The sequence below is a fragment of the Nyctibius grandis genome, chromosome 13, assembly GCF_013368605.1.
Source record: "Nyctibius grandis isolate bNycGra1 chromosome 13, bNycGra1.pri, whole genome shotgun sequence".
NCBI lineage: Eukaryota > Metazoa > Chordata > Aves > Nyctibiiformes > Nyctibiidae > Nyctibius > Nyctibius grandis.
This window is the reverse complement of record NC_090670.1, coordinates 1704615-1725859: the sequence shown is the minus strand read 5'-3', so window position 1 is coordinate 1725859 and position 21245 is coordinate 1704615. Positions and strand designations below refer to the sequence as shown.

The 21245-nt window shown below is 42.7% G+C and overlaps 1 protein-coding gene across 3 annotated transcripts; it reads left to right on the top strand.

The window, feature by feature from the left end:
• Positions 1-8241: 8241 nt before the first annotated feature.
• Positions 8242-19035, top strand: CHMP1B (charged multivesicular body protein 1B). 3 transcript variants are annotated; one of them, XM_068411969.1, is made up of 9 exons: positions 8242-8342; positions 10939-11036; positions 11786-11932; positions 12588-12656; positions 13028-13135; positions 13421-13464; positions 14311-14383; positions 15401-15464; positions 18725-19035. In XM_068411969.1, the coding sequence occupies exons 1-8, from the start codon at positions 8327-8329 to the stop codon at positions 15443-15445; spliced, it is 600 nt and encodes a 199-aa protein (XP_068268070.1). In that variant the 5' UTR covers positions 8242-8326; the 3' UTR covers positions 15446-15464; positions 18725-19035. The 3 variants fall into 3 exon arrangements, with proteins under 3 accessions (XP_068268070.1, XP_068268069.1, XP_068268068.1); XM_068411968.1 differs by having other exon boundaries at positions 17600-19035; XM_068411967.1 differs by having other exon boundaries at positions 15401-19035.
• The last annotated feature ends 2210 nt before the right edge of the window (positions 19036-21245 follow it).

Here is a 21245-nt window from a genome sequence, read left to right as displayed (position 1 = left end):
TCTTTTTAACATTTACTTTCTCCTGCGCGTCATGCGTGACTGACATCAGGAATGACTAAGGGTACAGATCAATTATTGTGATTAAAATTGATCCTCCCTGCCACGCACTCCTGGCGTCACAGTTCACCAACCAACGCACAGGAGCTCACTTGGCTTGGTCTCGCAACCGTTACACGTGGTGAGAATTCCATTGAGAAGAGCACAATTATTGCGATGTTGAAATTACAGTAGTTGATCATCAGGAGAATAAAAATCAAGCTGTGTTTATGCACTTTACACCTAGTGGTAAAGTCGTATTTGGTTTTGAAAGCATTTTAGAAATAAGCCATTTTAGAGCATGAGCCAATGTTTGGGGGGTTTATGCAGTGTGGGACATCAGGTATCACGAAAAGAAAATGTACCTTTGTTTCTTCTTACAAAACATGAAGAGTAACACGTATTTCTGTAGGCTTAGATGAAAGGCATCAAACATGCTAACTGTTTGCAACACTTTGCATTGATGAGCCCATCATAAACAACTAACCTGTGACAACTACTATATTGCATGTTAAAGCACATAGGAAAGGGAAAAAAAGAGACAGCAAAGGGGCACGATGAAGGAAGAATAAGAGCAAGGGAAAGATTGAGCTGAAACACCTCGGACAGAGAGGGAGAATTTTATGTAATGAATGTTTTAAACCTCATTGCCTCATTCCAGTCCTTAAAGCCATCACCACCTGTAAGTGTATGCATTAAAATGGCAAATCCATATAGCTCCATCGTGTCTGGAAATTGAATTCTGCTGTAGTACTCCAGCACTCTTACTTAATTCTGATTTTTTTTCTTATTTTCAGTTCGCTTCTAGCTCGTCCTCTTGTGCAGCTCAGTTTGTCAGTTTTATTTCTCCACAGTGCTAAGGGGGGAGCAACATATAATTCACAACTCAATAAAATTTGAGGGAAAATAAATGTTTGCTGTATCAAAGATGAGATGGAGATTGTGTAGGAGGGAAGGTGAGGGAAGGAAGCAGGAGGCAGACTTTAAACTGGAAGAGATCTGAGAGTAGGTAACTCAAGAGTACGAAATGGCTGAGGTTCTAAAATGGACATATCAAGAATTCAAATGCAAAAAGCAGGAGGAAAGCATTCAGGAGCAGTGGCTGTGCAGGGTGATTGCAGCCAAATGAGAAGCAAGCAGTCAATACTGGAAACATATGATTTGTTTGAAGTAAAGTAAACCAATTTGTTTAAAATTTTGCTGGCTGGATAAAGCCAACAACTGCATTTTCATGTTTCAAAAACACAGGATACAGCAAACTCCTCCTCATTTTAGAGAGGCAGAAGGTCTGTACCGATAATTCAGAGATTAGTCAACAGCTTTATTCATTGCAAAGAGCAGGTCATTCAAGTGCTGAAGAGCAGTGACTCAAATGTCAAAATTATCACTGTTCCTTTTTCCTAGGTGAGACAGGCTGGAGGGTCTTAGCACGGCTGGAGTTACCGTAAGCGATGTCTCATTCTGCCCCCAAAATACAGCTTCTGCCCAGCTGAGGAGCTGCTAAAATGGAGCTGAACTGGAAAAGCCCAGAGGCAGCAGAGCTGCGCAGCACAGGTAGTTTTGTTCTGGTATGTTTTATACAAGGCATTTATAGCGTGGTAAAACTCACCAAGAGAGGGCCGTTTCCCTTCCACACCTGCGCCAGCGTTACAGCTTTCCAGAGAGCAGCAGGGGGAAATCTCACAAGGAGGGCCCCTCGCTGCCTTCCACCTGCAGTGCTCGGGGTCTGGCCATCATCGTATTCCTGGCATCAGGGATGCTGCCAAGAGAAAGGGGATGGAAGAGAAGCTATGAGTCTTCTTGCAGCAGTCTGCAGGGCAATCTGGCTGTGCCAAGGGAATAAATTGAATCAAAGTGATAACACAACTAAAAGAGTTTGCATTCACTGGATCTTTCAAGGAAGACTGGGCATTTAAGACATACTTGCTTCTTCCCGTCCCCTCACAACCTTTTAATCTGGAGAAGCAGCACCACACTGCTATCCCTCTAAGACAAAGAGTTCTTACTGTCTTCTAAGAACTGGGCTTTTACTTGGATCTCCAATTAATTAAAAAAAAAAAAGAATACCTTGAATAGTTATGAAATCCAGAAGCAAATTCTCAACTCTGTAGCTTCTGTGCAAACACTCCAGCTACAATGGCAGCAATGGAATTACCCGACAGTAATTCCTGAATCACTCTTGACAGCAGTGCAAGGAGGAACAGAAGTTGCCCCGTTTTTGCTGAGGAATGTGTCCATCACAGTAGACTGAAACTGGATGGGGCTCCCTCTGCATGAGCCAGGGAGCAGGGGAGAGGAGGTGGCAGCTGCTAGCATGAACTGGGGAAGGAGTCTCCTTGTCTTCGTATGCAATGAAGAGCTGTGCTCCCCTCACATCAACCCCTGCTCTTGGACCTTCATGGTGCAGAACCAAAATGGTTCAAACTCTGCCTCTTCCATGGGCAACTGCCTGGAGGAACGTCCAGGTGGAACGGAGATCAGAATTACCCCACGCCCCTGCCAATGGCACCGGACCGTGTATCTGCAGATTCCCCCGAGCTGCAAGATCAGCATTTTAAGAAGTCTCAGCTGATATCATTTACCCTGCAAAATTTACTCCCTTCTCCATGAAATGGTAAATTTCAAGTGAAAGCCTGCAAAGAATATGCAATTTATACATTTTAATGTTCTTTCAGTACATTATTGTAATGAAAATGTCTACAAATATATAAAATACCTAAGTTTCATTGCAATCTTTACTAACATCTTGGTATGTCTCTACATCTGCACCCACAGCAGACAAGATATTTAACTCAGGTTGCTGAAGATAAGTGCTGGGTAATGTGTCTCTTCCAAATCTCTTTGTGTTTTTCTTAATAATTAAAAATTCAGTGATGTATGTCAGGAGAATACCCAATAAACTGTATTTCCCTACTAATGCTGCTTGTCTCTTAATCACTGCAACACTGATAGGATTTGATAATAAACAGGTCAATAATCCTTAAAATCTGCTCTGCAGTTTAATCTTCTTAAAAGCACCAGAAGCCTGTAGAGAATAAGCTACACCATCTGCAGATAAGCTCAAAACTAACAAACAGGTGGATGAAAAAGTGGCGACCACCCAAAGCGTTCATTTTTGCAGTTGAATGCTGTACTCCAGCATAGCTCTACCCAAACGACGTGGTGCTTGGGGTGAAATCCATCTCCCACTGAGCCAACAGAAATCCTAGTACTTCACGTATGGTGTACTGACGTGTAGCCGACCAAGTAATTGCAAAGCAATAAAATCTATTTTTCTCGTGACACAACCGCAACCCCAACGTTGCCATGGCAATGATTGAGCTTCATTGGCAATATGTCATTTACAATCTTCCTGCCATTGAAAGGGTTTTTTTCAAAAAAAAATGAATAGATTATAGTGTGAGTCAAAAACTCAATAGGCTACTTTCTGTAGACATTTACCATTTCAAAATTAGAAAGCAACAATTTGCAATTTTTCATAGGTGCTACACTTGGTTAAGCTCATTCTTCAAACCGTTCAACTGACCAGCCCTCTGACCTTCGTGTTGTTAAATTTCACTTGAACTAACACCCAGCTTTTAAAGAACATCTTCTCCATTGGTAGTGTCACGGTATTAACATGGTTTTCGATCTGTGAGGATTTCCTAGCTTGATTCTTTCTAAATTTCCTCTGGCTCTTTAACAGGGGAAGCTAGCAGTGAAGTCAGAGGCAAACAGATTGATTTCATGGGGGTGTCCACAAAGTCCTCTCCCTCCTGCCGTTGTTTTTCCTCCGAATGGCCTTGCAGGATGTTAGATGAAGGATATGAACTAGTGTCCAAGTATCTCTGCTGCTGTGAATGATGTAAGAGAAAAGGAAGGAAAGCAGTTGCCATGCACTGGTTTGTCACTGCTCAGCTTTGCAGGAGGTTTGTGCTCTTGAGAAAATGGGACAGACAGAGGAGCCCATTGCCAGGAGGATATTTCTTCGGCAGTCAAGAGGGATTTAAGATGGAATTTGGCTCTGTTAGCTTGTGTCCTCAGCAGCACTGAAGAAGTTGTAGCCTAGCTGGCTCCCTCCTGTGTCAGCTGTGTGAATCTGATTTATACTTTGTCAGGTTTGATTGAGATAAAACACTATATGCTCCTATTTCTGAGCAGTTCTTGCTGCTTTGTTCTCTGACATTGTTGTGGATAATTAGGTCAGGTTTACTTCTCTTTGACATCACTGAAATGAATCATTTTTTTCAAAGTAGATGATCACTCTAATAGTTCCTATCTGATGTTGCTGCCACCTCCAAATCATGCCCTAATTAATGAGTTCCAGTAATACTATAGAAAAAATTGTGGGTATTCAATGATCTAGTGTCTGTTTCTGACCCTGGAAAACCTTATTCATTTAAGTAACTATTACTCATGAGAATTAATGCGTGAGCTTCGAGGAGGCTGATTTCAGCAGGACTGTTCATGCAGGAGCAGTCTGCTCACAGTTCTCTGCTAAATACATTAAATTCTGCTACACCTCTCCACAGATTTGGTTTTAAAACCACAGATAATAATACTTGCTTCTGCGAACTAGTGATATTGAGAATTATCTACCAACACGGATCAGATCCAGCAAGTCATATACCATAATTGTGTCTTTTCCCATCTCCTGAAAAGGTCCTTTACACAGACCTCTCCCGTTAAAAACACAGCGCAGTGCAGCTGCTGGTCACCATGTGTCTGTCACGGGGAGGTATTTCAAAGCTTTTACACTCAGGATTCAGCAATCTTTCTCATTATGAATTCAGACTCCGGAGACACAAGCTAGAATAATCACTGTTTCTAGCTTTGCTCAGAAGTGTCTTCTGCCACACTTATCACAGTTCATTTGCTATAAGTACTTCTACATTATTACTGTATCTCCAAGCTATTCATATATGAATTTTGCACCGTGGGGGTAAATGAGGAACCTCTCGGTTCAGATACATCACTTCACTGGCAGGGGTTTGCCTGAGATGCTTCAGCAGAACACAACGTGAAAAATGCTGCAAGGGAGCTGCCCTTCCTAGTGCTGCTGTGCCCGTGACCAGCCCACGGGGCCAGCGCTCCTACGCTCCCACCCAGCAGCTCCCACCTCCACGTATGAAGAGAGGGCAGGGAAGTCCTCTGGCCTCCTTGACCCAATCTCAAACTTCATGTTCTGGCCCAAATTCCAGGAATTAAAGGGTTTCATTTATAAATGGTTTTATATGGTGTCTTCAGAAGCAACAAAATGAAGTGATTTATTCCTGCTGTCTTCCAATAAAAAGCAACATCTAAATAACGCTCACAGGCATATCTAAGAAATCCTATTCACTAAATCAAGAATTTAAAAGGCATAAAGATCGATCCTAATAAATAAGTACAGACTTGAATTATCATAAAGCAGGATTAAATTTCCTGTTCCATTACTTTTTTTGAACACCCTATTTATGAAGAATACAGGTACTCGTGTTTAGGACTGAGAGAGAAGTTCATTCTCATGAAGAAAAAAATGTGGTTTCATGTTTGAAAGCTTAGCTAGCTATGAAGTAATAAATCAGCATTTTTTCCAAAGAATTCTGGTATCTGAAGAGAGCCTCCTCTGACAGAAGTAGTGAAGATCAACCTTCTTAGCGTTGTCCAATTTGCACTGCTTCTAACAGCTTCCAATTACCAGCCCTAATACATTAAAAGACTACACTCAGTTTGGAAGAAACACCAGCATCTTAATACCTATTTGTGTAACAAACAGATGACTTGGCATTAACAAGGACTGTTTGTACACTATGAAGAGTTTTATACATTCCATTTGAAAAATGCTGTCACTTCTTTATTCTGACAGCTAATGGCACTCAAAGTGAATCAGTCAATAAACCAGCAAGAATGTTCTTTGGGTTTTAGCAGGATTAATCTAGTTAGGTTAGCTAGAAAGATCTGTCAAAGAAAAAAAAACCCTAGTCTGACAGTTAATTTCATCTAAATTATACGATGAATGAAACCTAAAATCCTCCATGGAAGACCAAGTCTCGAAGAGAAAAATATCTTGTCCTGAGTCTAACTGCAAGCTGTGCTCCTCTAAAATACGGTGCAGTTAAATCTGAGAACCCTTGTTACATTTACTGTGCAGCAAGCAAAGTCTGACCATGAAAAAGTTAGGGTTTGAACTTCGGGAGCAGAACATATTCGGCGTGAATAGCAATACTTGTAGCTTTTCGATTGAGTAGCTGTCAGTTTTGAATTAACAGTCAAGGGTTATCAGAATTAAGCTTATGACACTTCGCAGATGGGGGATGTCAAGACCGTATCCCTTTCAATCACCAGAGAGCTGATTTTTTTCCCATTTGCCACTGCCAGATGAGATGAGGGTCAAACAGTCGTGATGGCAACTGTGCTTCTGGGCATGGTACCGAGAGGATTATTAACTACCCCAGTGCTCTCCTGAGACAATGACAGACATGGAGATTTACCTTATGGTTAGATGAAAGTTAATAAATGATTGACTCAGGAGGTCCTTCAGTATCAGGAAAGATTAGAGCCCAACCCCTCAGTTGCTGTAAATGGCTGACGTGCAGTTTGGAACGCCAGCAGGTGAGATTCTCGCCCCGTTTATCTAAAGAAATAAAAGGCAATGAAAAAAAAATTACACTTTAAAACATATAACCTGTATTTTGTATCTAACTAGGATGTATAACTTTTTATTAAAAGTATTCATTTTACTTCAGCCTGTTAAAAATAGTTATTTAATTAAAAGCTGGAGGCAATCAGAAATACATGCTCTTAAAGTGATTTGAAGGGTGAAAAAAAGCCCTTCAGCTAACGAAAGGCTTGTGACCTTTATTTTTGGAAGTTCTGTTGCTATAATTATGTTCCATCTCACAGTAAATTCAAAGGCAGAAGATCCTATTTTTCCACTCTTTTCTGGGTGTTGGACAGTTTATTAGATATGATGAATGCTGCTGTCATTCTTTCTTTTTGGAGAGGTGGGGTGCATCAAGCTGTTGTTAACATATAGTGCAATAAATGCGAGTCCTCCTTAGTTCTTTCAAAATTATTGGTTCAGACTCTCGATCTTTTAATAATTAGACAGCACAGCACTTACTTACTTTAACAACTTCTCTCTGAAAGATACACCACTAGGAAAAATCCTGCATCTCAAGAGTTCAGAGTGACTCAGCAAGGTGACCCAAGACAAGAATTTAACTTGCTGGAGGAACTACCACGTATTAAAGCAGACTGTCACCAGCGTAAAAAATGCCATCTCCAGCAATCCAACAGTGAACACAACTCACGCTTGGTCTTTGTGTTCCAAGTGACCCGAAGAGAAATGTTGCACGCTTAGTGGAGTATCTTCTACTCAGGCATACAGTAATATGGGCAATAAACTGCAGAAATTTGGAACCTTTTGATAAATATGATAAAAATACAGTTTGGTATCAAATGCTTGTACTAAAGGCTCTATATAGGTCATCCTTGGTGCTCTGAAGAAAATTAAGGTCTCTGTTCTTCAGCATTTTTTCCTTAATGACTGTTAATGTCTTACTGTGAGGTGCAATAACTCCCTTAAATTCCTATAGTCGCTCTAGATACACATTAAGTAGCCTTCAAATATTACAACACAAAATTTATTGTTCTTAGTGTCATCATAAATGGATGGATAAGAGTTAAAACAGCTGCTGAAGGAAATAATTCCTGTCTGCTCTCGCGTCCAGGTTGTGGGTGCACGGCAGCCAAAGCAAAGCCCTTAAACCACCGTCCTGCTGCTTTCCCACCCGTTATCTTCCAACCCTCCTGCAGTCGTGATTTGCGTTTGTGTTTTTCACGGCAGCGCAGCCGCCTCCCCGCCGCTCCGGCTCCGGGCACTGCCGCCCTGCTGCTCGGAGAGGCCTTCCCTTCCACCGCGCCCCTCAGGCGGCCGAGCCCGGGCCCCCGCGTCCACCGAGCGGCCTGGCCCCGGTGCCGGTGCTAGCGGTGGCGACTGGGGAGCCGGCAGGCGGCTGCGGGATGGCGAGGACCGAGGGACCGGCCGAGGGGCCTACGGCTGCCGAGGCGCCCTGAGGGGAGAAAAGCGCGCCCGCGCACCGGCGCGCTCCCGCCCCCGCCCCGTGACCGGCAGCGCCGCGCGCATGCGCGCCCCCGCCCCGGCGCGGCTGCGCGTAACCGGGCGGGGCAGCCGGTAGCCGGAAGCCGGAGCCGCGACAGCGCTAAGAGAGGGGACGGGCGCCGGCCGCGGCCCCTCCGCCCCGCTCCGCTCCCTCCCCTTCCCCTCCGCCGGGCCGGCCGCAGCGCCGCGGAGCCGCCCGCCGCCATGGCCAACATGGAGAGTATCCACGGGGCGCGGGGTCGTGGGGCGGCGCCGTGGGCGGGGGGCGGCGCCGAGCCCTCTCGGTCGTCGGTACCGCGGCCGGTCCATGTTGGCGCACCGGGGCTGGCGGCGCGGAGGCGGCGGCGCTTCCTTAGGGAGGCCCGGCGGCTGTCGGCCCTCACGGGGTGGAGGCCGCGGCCTGGGCTGGGCTGGGGGCGAGGCCTTGGCGCAGGGCCTGATGCGGGCCGGGCCGAGCTGAGCTGAGAACCGGCGCTTGTGGGGCCGGTGCCTGCTCGGGGGCGGCGTGCGAGGCCTCTGCGCCCGGGGAGGAGCCCCCGAGACGCGATGGGGTGCGGTGGGAAGGAGGAAGTGAGTCCCTTGGTCAGTGGGGGAGCGGGGCGGCCTCGCGGGGGCTGGGGGCCTCGCTTCGGAGGGCCTTTTCCAGGAGGAGGAGGGTTTGTGTGACCCTGACAGGAGCTGTGCGGTCCAGGTGCGGGGCTTGCCCTCCCTGCGTGGATGGAGAAGGGAATGGGAAGTTCAGTTTTGATTTCCCAGGCAGGACCAGCTCCCCTTAGATGGGGGCGAGGAGGGGGCCGGTGGTGGCACCCCTCCGAGGGCTGCGGCCCAGGCCCTGGGGCAGACGATGGGCTTTGCGGTGTAGAGTAGTGCAGGTTGTGCACCGGGGACACCTGACCGTGCATCCAGCGCCGTGTGTAAGCTGGAACGATGTCAGCAAGGCGAACTCACCAGTTGTCCCCCCAAACAGCGACCGCTGGCAGCTGAACAAACCCGGCTGCGTTGCCTGGTGTCAAAAAGAAGTTACACAGGGGGAACACCCTTATGAGCAGCTTTAAACTTTCCGGCTTTATAAAACAATCTTAAGGCGCAGGGACAAAAGAAGCCTTAATGATTACAGGGGTGTCGGTGTGGTTGGAGTGTTCTGGGCATTGCTGGTTGTTGTGGTAGGGACTGACGGGAGCGCTGGGGCAGGTGACCGTGAGTCACGGTCAGTGGTGGAAGTTCTGTTTCACTTGGGTTGTGGCACATGGAGTAAGGTACTTAAAGGGAGGAGCGAGTGTGTGCTCGTCATGGGGTGGCAGATCTGTGGAGGTGGCAGGGTGAGCTATTTTAATGTCAAAGGTAAATGCCCCAAGTGAGTAACTGAGGAAGTTATTTCAAAATAAACTGCTTTGAAATGCTGTTTCGGTGCAGTCGGTGTAAATGGGTGATGTCATGTTCTGCCTGCTTGTTGGTCTCTGACCTCAAGTATACTTGAATGAACAACCTCAAGTTATTTTCCTTGTTTGCTAAATCAAGTGGCTCATTGCAATACCCACATTGCTGCTGAAAGGGATGGTGGCTTAGGTTTTAAAGCAAAGAAATATAAATACAAGCAGCAATTTTAGTGTTACTGGTAGCTGCCTTAATAGATATCCTAGGTGTTACCTTTTGTAGGCTGCTTGTGATGTTTATAGGATAGGATAACAAATACATCAACAGACTTACTAATGTCTTCAGGTTGCTGTCAGAGCTCTAAGATGCATGGCTGGACTTTAAAGGAAAAAAAAAAAAACAGTTCTGGAATAATTTATATACTTGAAATGTTAAAGAAAGTACCTCATAATGTTTAGCTTTACGTGCTTCTACGTAACTCTTAAGCATCTTGGTACTTGCTGCATCTTCCTCTTGAGATATCAAAATATGGCATGAAAGAAGCCTATAAAGCTTTGTTGTTTGAGAAAGACTGATACTATTTGGAAGCTTTCATTAACGGTATTTTAAAAGTATGGGGTTTTAATTGTTATTTTTACAGTACATTGTTCTCTGTCAGGAACAGTTTAATGCAGTCATTCTAAGTCACTGTGAACGCTTGTTCTACTGTCGTCTTAGAGCTTTCAGCTTAAGCAGGACTTGAACTTTTTAAGAAGACAAGTTTCTCTTGCTGACTTAAATATTTTTTCCCCAAAAGTCAGCTGACAGAGCTGTCGGGAACCCCAGAATCACTCACATGACCTGGAGGTGGGAGGCTGCTCTGTAAAGGAGCTGTGGGAGAGATTTAAACCCGAGATCACGCCGTGGCTTGGAAGGGCAGCCCTGTCCCTGCTTTGTACCTGGCCATGGTCAGCCAAGCTGGTTTGCTGTTACACTGTGCACTTGGCTGTTGTTCCTCAGTGGCTTTTTTTTTTTGATGCAGAGGTTCCAGGTGGGTGGGTAAGCTGCATTTCCATTCCACTGAGGTCAAGGACTCTGGGTGTGTGAGTGAAAGTGTCTGTCGGAGCGAGGCTTTCAGTTCCTCTTGGGGGATGTTTGCTTTGTTGGATTTATCAGTCTGAAGTAGGTTTGATGTTAAATGGAGCCAGTTTGGAGTCTGAACTTACTTTTTTATGGCCCTACGTTTTAGAACCCAGATGGTAAGTGGCAGCATAATTGTAAAGCAGCTTGGTAGGTCTCCTTGTGTGAATTTCAAGGGCTGACTTAAATAACATTTTCCAAGTTTTAACATCACTAGTGGGCAAACACAGTGTATGCTGCGTTTGGTAGCACTTCGAACAGGAGAGCAAAATACTCTGATGAAAGGACTGGTCCTGTTCTCCAACCCTTAACTTGTGCTGCAGAACACCTGTTTAATTTGAAGTTTGCTGCAAAGGAACTCAACAGGAACTCAAAAAAATGCGACAAAGAAGAAAAGGCTGAGAAAGCTAAAATTAAGAAGGTAAGCAGTGAGCCTGAAACAAGCTCTTTAGATCTGCTGTTTATATATTATAGCAGGAAAGTATCTGGTGTTTTTACCATTTTCCTGGTGTAATATTTCCTGGCTAATAATACTATAATAGATGCTTGTGATTTAAAATATATGACTATAAATCTTCCCAAACTTATTAATAAATGTGAGGATATGTTCTTGAGGATATGTTCTATGCCTCTTGCACAGCTTGTGGCATTTGCATCCTGAGAAGATTGTCTTGTGTATATTTTGTTAGAGACTGTCGTTCTCAAAGTTAAAAATATTTAATGTGTATCATCTTGTGTTAAAAGGGCTTATGAAGAGGAACTTCAAAGTAGTTTTTGAGCCCTTGAAGTAGTAAAGAGAGAGACTAAATTTATTTGACTGTATTTTTACCCGTGAGATAAAACCGTACCAACTGTATCTGTGTTTGGGTCTTGATACTGAAAATGTTTTTAGGAATGAGAAGATTCTGTTTCTGTAGCTCTGTAAAACCTCCTACTTGAAGTGCATGCTAGTCACCTTCCTTGGAAAGAAGTTAGGGGTTCACATCTTGAAAAAGTTTGAGAACTATTGGGGGAGGAGGGAGGGGTTTATTTTCTCTTTTAATAGAAAAGATACTGTGATGAATTGATGCTTATTTCAAAAAGGAAATAGGCTTTTCAGAAATCACTTTACAAGAGCAGGGAAGGTTAAAATGCTTTTGTTTTTCTTTTCTTTTTTCCTTTTTTCAACAGGCAATTCAGAAGGGTAACATGGAAGTTGCACGAATACACGCGGAAAATGCAATCCGCCAGAAGAATCAAGCCATCAATTTCCTGCGCATGAGTGCCAGGGTCGATGCTGTAGCAGCAAGAGTTCAGACTGCGGTGACAATGGGCAAGGTAGGTCTGTTCTCACAAATCCGCTGCGAGGACGAGACCTCTGGGCTTCTTAGAAGTGATTTTAATTCTGTCTGTAGTGAGCTGAGAAGTTTCAGTTTTGGTTTCAGGTGTAGCCAGTAGTAAATCGGGTACTGGAACCCCCTGGCAGCAGCTCTTTACTATGGTTTGTAGCTTGTAACTTCTGTTAGCTGTTATTACTCGTGCTCCTAAGCACACAGTGTGTTTTACTGGTTACACTTAAGATTAATTTGCAAAGATAGTGCTCCCCTTCCAAATATATAAATCATGATGTACGACTTGAGATTCCAGAAATCTTTTTTAGCTCAGGTAATTTTTTTAAGGTACACTACTGTACTGCTCTTCAGCCAGAAAGTTTATTCTACCATGTGATCTGTATGCCAAATATATCCCTTAACATTTGACAGGTCTGGAGAAGTTAATGCAATATACACCTCAGTTTTTTGTAAATTTCAAGTGGTTGAGTTAATTTATAGAATTTGAAATGGTAGGAGCCATAAAAAGTGGCAGTCGAGATGGCTATAATGTGTTCCCTACTATTTGATACTGTAGAAATTCTGTGGATAGAGATAAGAGAGCTTGGTAAGAAACTGCTTATTTTTCTTTCTTTGTAATAATTTCCTTTACCTCATTTCAGGTAACGAAGTCAATGGCAGGGGTAGTTAAGTCTATGGATGCCACGCTGAAGAGCATGAACTTGGAAAAGGTGAATACACTTCCTTTTCTTGGAGGTGCACGTGAAAAGCAGAAAGGCCAAGGGACACAAGTTTTTAAAAAGGGAAATTCCAATCAAGAGAAAATGTTTTGCAGTGAGGGTGGTAGATCCTGGAACAGGTTGCCTGGTGTGGTTGTGAATTCCTCAGAGATGGAGATGCTCAGAACTTGACTGGACAGGACCCTGACCAACCTGCTTCAACTGCAGTGTTAGATGAACTTCAGAGTTGACGCTGGGAGGGGGACAACCTTCTGATCTCCAGAAGCTGCTTGCCCTTGTAGTGTGATGCTGTTCTTGCCAGTTGAGGTGTATTTCTCTTCTGTTATCTGCGGGTCATTGATTTGTTTCACATTTTTTTATAGATATCTGCACTAATGGATAAATTTGAGCATCAGTTTGAAACACTAGATGTTCAGACACAACAGATGGAAGACACAATGAGCAACACTACTACGCTAACAACGCCACAAGTAAGAATAGTAAATTGTTTTAAAAAAGGTGATGTTAAATTACATTAAATTTAGAAGCATTGTTTCAGAAGCTAGGGTTCAGTGAATGGGATTTTAACAGGCTGAGCATCTCTACCCATTATTTTTGGGCTCATACGGGGCCCTCTAGTGGGTAAGCACAAAAATGTTCTGTAAAAGGTCTTTATGTCAGTTTTGTTAAAATAATTTCTGTTCTCTCAAGATTTAACATAAGAGCTTGTCATAAACTACAATATGCAGCAATCAATTTTGTTTTCTTCACCCTAGAACCAGGTGGATATGCTTCTACAGGAAATGGCAGATGAAGCAGGGTAGGTAAAATTTTGAGTGACTATTTCTTGAATAAATCTTGGTTGCAACAGCCCTTCCTGGTTAACTGCAAGGTCAGATACCTGTGTGTTATATGTGTCTGTCTCTTGGGAGCAGAGAGGAATCACTACTTTTCCTTTCACCTCTGGGCATCTTTCTCGTAATAGTTTAGTTGCCAGGATTTCATTCTGTTTTCACTCAAAGCTCCTATGAATGCCAGGATGCAGGGGTGGTTGTGCAAAAGCCTAAAATCATGTAACTTGTCATGTCAGGGGAGCGTTTTGTTCCTGGGTTGGCTTTAGCTTTAGCAATCCTTGCCATGTTTCTCCACGCTTTTCCTCTTTTTTTTTCCCATCTTACCACATTAAAGCTTCCTGTAGTTCTGCTGTCACAAGCTGGACATTGCAAAACAGGTCATCATGGCACAGTTAAGCCTTTGGGGGTATGCTGAAATATTTAATGGAATATTACTTGCCTTCTCGGTGACGCATAAGTTGGAAGTGTCACTCTGTTGGCTTGAGGATAAATACTTTTGACAAATCTTTTAGGAAAACACTTTCTTTATGAGTGAACTTCGTCATTCGTATGTATGCCATGTCTGATACATCTCTGTTAAACAGAAATCTTGCTCAGTCCTGATTAAGCGGAATTTATTTAGCTATTTCTAGTTATAATATATGACTTCTTGGTCATGAGTCAAATTTACTGATGGAGTTGTCTAATTAGCTGGAGTACAGTGTTCATGGGGTGCTGATGGCCTCAGTATTGCTCTGCTTGTCACTTATTGTGCTTCTTCCTTCAGCCACATATGCCTGACTTGTTTTTTTTGTTTTGTTTTCTCCTATTAGTCTTGATCTGAACATGGAGCTACCTCCAGGACAGACAGGTTCTGTTGGTACAAGCGTTGCCTCAGCAGAACAGGTAAATGTTAGGTTCAACTGAAATCAGTGTTTTCTAGAGAAATGTGGTATGAGAAGTAATGCTCCACTCCGTCAAAACAAGCCTGCTAAACTGTAATTAGATTTTAGCTGTCCAAAAGAAATGGCATGTAGTTGAAACAGTCATACAAGGAAAATAATTTTAACAATATGTTTGTCTGCTTAGTAAATCCAGAAAGTTAAGATGTTTCAGATGTATTTTTGCATAGTTATTTCATAGAGTTCCAAGCAGTTGTCTCTCCTGCCTACTCCAAATTTAATGAATCCAGCCATGGATGCCATAGCATACACGGGGCCTTTAGGTTTTTTTCCCTTTAATATGTGAAAGGTCTTACAGGACTAGTGCAAAGGATTGCACGTTTGCTCTAGATGGATAGCTTAGAATTTCTTGTGCATGGGCAGATCCTGATGTGAAGGTCGGGCAGATCTTTTGGGGAGTTGCTTTTCCCATTCTAGGGGAACATATTTGAGGGAATGAAAAGAGAACAGTTTATTTATGTCATCCTGTCTTTGTGGAGAAGGCTTTAGGGAGACTCATCTTAACAATGTTTGGGAAGCCCCAAGTATTCCACATTCTTTGAAAAGTTCAGTTTCACCTTGTACCAGGCTTTTGAAACAAACAGACCTACTGCTATCTCGCTGTAGCAGTTCAGTTGGACACCAGCCTTGGTCAGTCAAGGCTGCATCCAAATAAGGACATAGTTCTGTAAGAGCTGATTTGCTCTTGCAAGGATGATACATAAAAAAAACCAAACCTGTGTCTACTTGCTGTGTTCTGAAACTCCTCCCTTGGTATCCACTGCTGGAGATAAGATAGCTGGATGGACTTCTGGTCTGACCTGGTACAGCATTCTTGAGGTCTTAAGCAAATCTTGTTAAGACTTGTACATGAGATAATTTCATCTCATCTGGACGTGAGATTGCTTGACCGTTGCAGAACTTTGCAAAAATTAGTTTTCGTGTTACTGATAGCTGGTTTCTTTGTTTTGCAATTCTGCAGGATGAGCTGTCACAGAGACTGGCCCGCCTACGTGATCAAGTTTAAGTCAAAGCTGCAGTTCTTTGTACGTGCTTTCGAAACACCCTTTCTGTAACTAACCCTTCACTACACTAGCAAGGTGTATACAGTATGGCTTAGGTGTCTGAATAGTTGTAATATAGGGTACTTCACTCCTAGCTTGCTACTCTTTCTAAAATACATCAAGTAACCCAAGAATATCAGCTCTCTAATGTCCTTTTCTGTACATTTTGAAGTTGATATATTTTTTGCAAGCTTTTTCACAAAATCAAGTTGATATTCAAAGTCAGCTAGTGATGTTGGTGCATTCTAGCTAAAAGAAAAGCAGAGTGTCATTGATATATATTTTAAATTATGAAGTGATTTTTTTAAATTATGAGAACTGTTTATGGTTGGAGAACTGATGTATTCAGTTCAGATGATCGTTGTGGATAACTTTCTTACATAGCCAAACTCCTGGAGCACGCAAAGTTGGACAGCGTGGACTTCATGGAAAATATGCGTGTTAAATAAGTGGACTTAAGTCTGAGTTTTTTAGTCTTTTAAAGCTAGGGCAATTGTGCTGAAATTAGTGGTTTAGTTCAAAAATGAGTTACCAAAAGCTGTTTTCATATAATTGGGAACATGTACGGTGTCCTCACTTTAGTACAGGAGGAATAAAATGTATTTTTCAACTCTTTGTCAGTTCTGTTGAATGGTGCAGCTTGCTCGTTGTTTAATGTCACGTGCTGTAGCTTCTCCCTTTTACTTTCTTCTCAGTGTCCTGGGGTGCAGCCAGTTAACACCACTCACCTCTATTCTACCACCATAACATCTAGTTCCTGTTAGTAGGGAACTTGTGCTATCCATTTTTATAGATTGAAGTTGAGAAGCCTTATGTGGAGTAACTGAAGCCTGCTTTCCTCCATTCCTTACTCTGTCTTTGCTTTTAATCTAGTCACTTTTTTTATGTGTAAGGACAAGTCTTGTGACCACATTCCACACTTCAGTGTTCTTGCATACATGAATAATACAGAAGTGCTCTTCCTCAGTTCAGATCTTCACAGTCGTCCCTCATGAGCCAGGGTCCCAACCCTGTCTTCTCTAACCAGGGCCCTCCCTTAGAGCAGTTTTTCCTCCTCTGCCCCTTGCAGCAGGTGAGAAGTGGATGAGTAGAACAGGGCAGCTCAGTCAAAGGGGCAGGCTGGAGATGTGTACATCAGTTACGTTGGATTAAGAGCAGCTGCTTTATTTTGTAAGGTGTAATATTGCTCTCTGCAGATAAAATAAGATGATTTATAATACTGCAGTCATGGAGAGCCTAGTTTGTTTTAGGGATCCTTTATACTTCTGCACAGTAAGAGAATCTACTGGCTGCTTTCAGTAGCTTCAAACTCTTGCTGCAGTTGTGAAGTGAAGAAATGGTTGTAGAAATTTGTAGCTGAGTCTACTTGTGATGTGTTGTGATAAGCAGTGGTGTTAAAATTCTCTTTGTGACTTTTTGGGCTTGTTTTTTTATTTTATCTTTGTAGGGTGAGGGAAGGTGTGAAACACTAGAATTAGTTCTTAATTCACTTTTGTTCAGGATCACATGGGTTTTCCAGTGTTGGGGAAATATTTAAGAAAAAAATTACTTTTTTTTAGTCAAGCAGGATTTTTTCAGTGAAAACATGCAAAAATGGTGAAATGTTTCAGAGCAGTTTCAAACTATATTTTGAATGTTTAACAGGATGTTACATACTGAAGTATTCAAGGCTACTGTAAAAACAAGATATGGAAAATAAGATAGACAAAACAACCTAAAATGTTCTGGAAGCGTGTCTCTCTCACTGGCAGCCTGAACAAACGATTCATTTAAAATGTGGTCTTTTCACTTGTTTACATTTATTTCGATGCAGCTTTCTTTTAAACATCTTGAGTGTTCCTCTGTTAAATAGGAGAAACTGGAAGGTGTTTAAAAACCATGTATTTGCATCTGTAGTCTTGGTGCAATCCTCTCAAATTATTAACAAAACATCTTAGGAAAGGGACTATACACTACTTTTTTTTCCTTAGCTCCTTCTGAACATTATAACAAAACCATAATGGTAAATCTATGCAACCAGGTTACCCACAACTGGGGTGACTGCTTGTGTGTGTGCCTTTGCCGTGCTGAACTTACTTCATTTTTTTGATGTTCAATTACTTCATATCTCCCGGTAGGATTGGAAGGTTACTGTTATGTGATAAATCCACATCTGAGTTCACTGCGGTTGGGTGTTGATGAAGCTGTGCCATGAACGACAGAAGTTTTCAGTGGTTGATACCAGACAACTTCAGCTAGCGTGTCTGGCGTGCTTTAGCGTTGAAGGTGCTGCTTTGACACTGTTCCTGGCCATTCTTAAACTGATCTCATTCTGAGATCCCGTGTGTCTGATTTTCTGAGTGTGTTGCCTTGCCGTGAGCCTTGGCCTTTTGGAGGAATTTAAAAATAGAGGGGGATGAGGCTGATTAGATTGCTGCAAGGTAAAGGTTAAATAAGCTTCGTTATCTTACTGGCTATGCACAGCCTGTTTCATAGCTTTGGTCTTTCATAGCTTGCTAACTCCACTACCAGAATAGTTTTCAGTATCATTTTTTTAAAGGGATTAGCAAGTAAACCTAAAGGTTTGATTGACATAATTACCTCTGCGGGACTATGAGGCAAAGATGCAGGCAGGTTTAGCTGAGCTGGGGAAAAATACCTGTTTGAAACAATGGGGTTTATTTTTTTTTTTTCCCCTGCTGGCTTCACTCTGAGAATTGCTGCGTGTTTCAACGGGGCCAGCATTTCGTGCTGGCTGCTTCTGTGTATAGATCTCCTGCCCTCTCCTGGGGAAAAGGGTTTAATTTCTGTTTAGAAGTACTTGTGTGTGAGAGCTGGCATTCAGAAAGTTTTACCAGTTACATTTTTCATGTATATATTTTTCTCAAGTGTTTTGGAAATGCTTAAAACTGAAAGTTACTCTTAGAGCAATATTTGGGTTTTGCATCCTTCCTCCATTCAGGCTCTCCTCAAAACATTTCCTCCTCTGAACAGCTCTGGCTCCTCACTCCTACATTGCTGGTGTTTCTTGGGAGTTGGCTGTCTGTGTTTGTAGAAGTTCATTTCATGTTAAATAAATTGTATGTGCTTTTCTGTCAGCTTATTACCAGATAATATTTCAATATTTATGCTTATGAGCAGACACATCTAAAGTGAAACATTGCTTGAAATGTTGCAAGATGGTTTTGCTCGACATTTTTTCCCTTGGTTACTAAAACTGCTAGTGTATGGTGGCGTTAGTCTTCATTCATTTGAATTCCCAGGCTGAAAGCCATGAAGAGCTTCAGATGAAAGGAGGGGGAAGGAAAGGAAGAACAAGAACTTTGACATTCGTGATTTCAATGAGATAAAATGATCAAGTTGCCTTTGTGGAGATCTTCAGAGCCAAAAGATAGCGATATGTTGTTAAATATAATCAGCAACTGTGTACAGAAATAAAGTCTGAAGCTAGTGAAGTGTATAGAGAAGAGAATAATTTTTGTAGCTCTGGAAGAGTTCATTTTGAAAACTGCTTTGCTTGTATGGGACAAGTTGTCAATGTAACTGCAAGTGGTAAATAAAATTGTACAGACAATTTCTTTCAGATGTGTTCCTAGGTTGTGTGGCTGTTTGCTGGCGGGGCTCAGTACATGGGTACACACGCAGAGGTCATCATGTCCTCATATTTTCCCGTGAGAAGATAATCAGAAAATTAAATCTTTATGGAGAAGGTTTTCTGTCCTTGCCGTATATAACGAGGGGTCATGTGGAAAACTGGCAGGAGATGGGGTGGGTTTGAGTTTGTCCCAGAGCTAAAACCCTCCGTTTTTATTTTCCCCTTCCATTGTCGTTGGGAACCAGCAGAGGGAGCCTCGAGCTTTGTTTTTCCGTAGGTCCTACATAAATTATTGGGATTTTTGAATCCTTAAAACAAAGAGGACTTTAACAGAGTCCTCACGAGCTGGTGTAAGGAACTGGCTCTCCTGTGGAACCTTTGTTTCTGGGCGGTATCACACCTCGGTAGGACGTGCCTGTGTCGGCTTTGGTCCTTGCCTAAAATCTGCTCTGTTGGCACGAAATACAACCTGGAAACAAGTTGCACAAGGCTGTCAGCTAAATTGTGTCAACATCTGACCATCTTTGCTAAATGCACTTCCAAATGTTTCTTTACTGTGTTTAGGCATTAATTTGGGACTTGGAGTTCTACTATAAGGAGCGTGACAGGGAATAACTGTGCTTAAAACTTGTAAATTGTTTAATTTTTGGTTAAGCCCTCTTGCTTTTCTTTAGCTGCTGTGGTGTTCTTTTTTTGTCCTGTGATAATTCTATTCTATACAGAAGGAAACAACACACCGCGTGCTGATGGAAAACGTATTTTAATAGAAAATTTCATTTTCTGGTTTGAACTACCGACACCATACTGCTCAGTGCTCCCTTTTTTGGTCAATATTTTTTCAATGAAATCCCAAGAAGGGTCAGTGGCCTTACTTGTATCGGAAGCAGCTCTCTTCATCACCCTTCAAAGAAAGGCAAAGACCGACGCGAACAATCTGTAACCAATTTCAAGTGCCAATTGAGCCTTTTTAACTTGGGAGACGATGCCGTAAGCGAGTCTTACAGGCTTTCGCTTGACCTTTACCACTCTTTATTAAGAAAGTCGTGCTGAATCAGCTGTGATACACAGTTCCAGAGAGAAAATCAATGGGCCGTAGGATGCCAGATCTTTCCAGTTCTTTAGAAAGCTTCCCAATGTCTTCCAATGGTGCTTGTGAAATCACAAGAGTGATTTCAGAGGATAAAAGTACTTCAGTATCACATTTTTCTAATCTAAAAGAAAGATGTTGAGGTGTTGGAGCGAGTCCAGAGGAGGGTGACCAAGCTGGTGAAGGGTCTGGAGGGTCTGACCTACGAGGAACAGCTGAGGGAGCTGGGGATGTTCAGCCTGGAGAAGAGGAGGCTCAGAGGTGACGTTAGTGCAGTCTACAACTACCTGAAGGGAGGTTGTAGCGCAGTGGGAGTCGGCCTCTTCTCCCAGGCAACCAGCGATAGGACAAGAGGACACAGCCTCAAGCTGCGCCAGGGGAGGGTCAGGTTGGACATCAGGAAGCATTTCTTCTCAGCAAGGGTCATTAGCCATTGGAAGGGGCTGCCCAGGGAGGTGGTGGAGTCACCATCTCTGGAGGGGTTTAAGAAAAGCCTGGCCATGGCACTTAGTGCCCTGGTCTAGTTGCCATGGTGGTGTCAGGGCAACGGTTGGACTTGATGATCCCAGAGGGCTCTTCCAACCTCATTGATTGATTGGTTCTGTAAAAGATGGTTTACTGTTGCGATGACCTGTGCGTGTTGCTTGGGATTATTCTAAACTTTTAAACTCTGAGTGAAACAACCTTTTTGCAAAAGTCTAAAGCAATGAATGTTACGTACCAACAAATACGTGTATCTGCCAAGATAATCATCAGCTTAATTTAATTTCCCTACTATCTGATTCATGATTCTTTATTACAATCAATTTTTGTCAAAACGAACTGTCAGGGACAGTAAAAACATTTCAAAACTTCATTTAAAAACACTCTCTCTATATATATTTTTTTAGCTCTTTCTTTTTTCAAAGATTAATTTAACGTAATCCTGGAGTCTCTATATGAGATATTTCACTTTGTTCTCATCACAGTCAGGACTTTGTTTCTTGTCTCTTCCTGCAAGATGGGTTAATGTTGGAACCATTAAGCTCTATTTCTGTTGCTGGTGTTTTTCAGTTCCAGGTACTAGTATGAAGACCCAACATTTGCCTTGAAATCCGTAGGA

Bases quoted from the DNA above. Each gene is read 5' to 3' on its own strand.
- CHMP1B (XM_068411969.1), top strand. The intron at 11,037-11,785 runs GTAAGCAGTGAG...TTTTTTCAACAG, and splicing joins AGAAAGCTAAAATTAAGAAG to GCAATTCAGAAGGGTAACAT. The intron at 11,933-12,587 runs GTAGGTCTGTTC...ACCTCATTTCAG, and splicing joins CTGCGGTGACAATGGGCAAG to GTAACGAAGTCAATGGCAGG.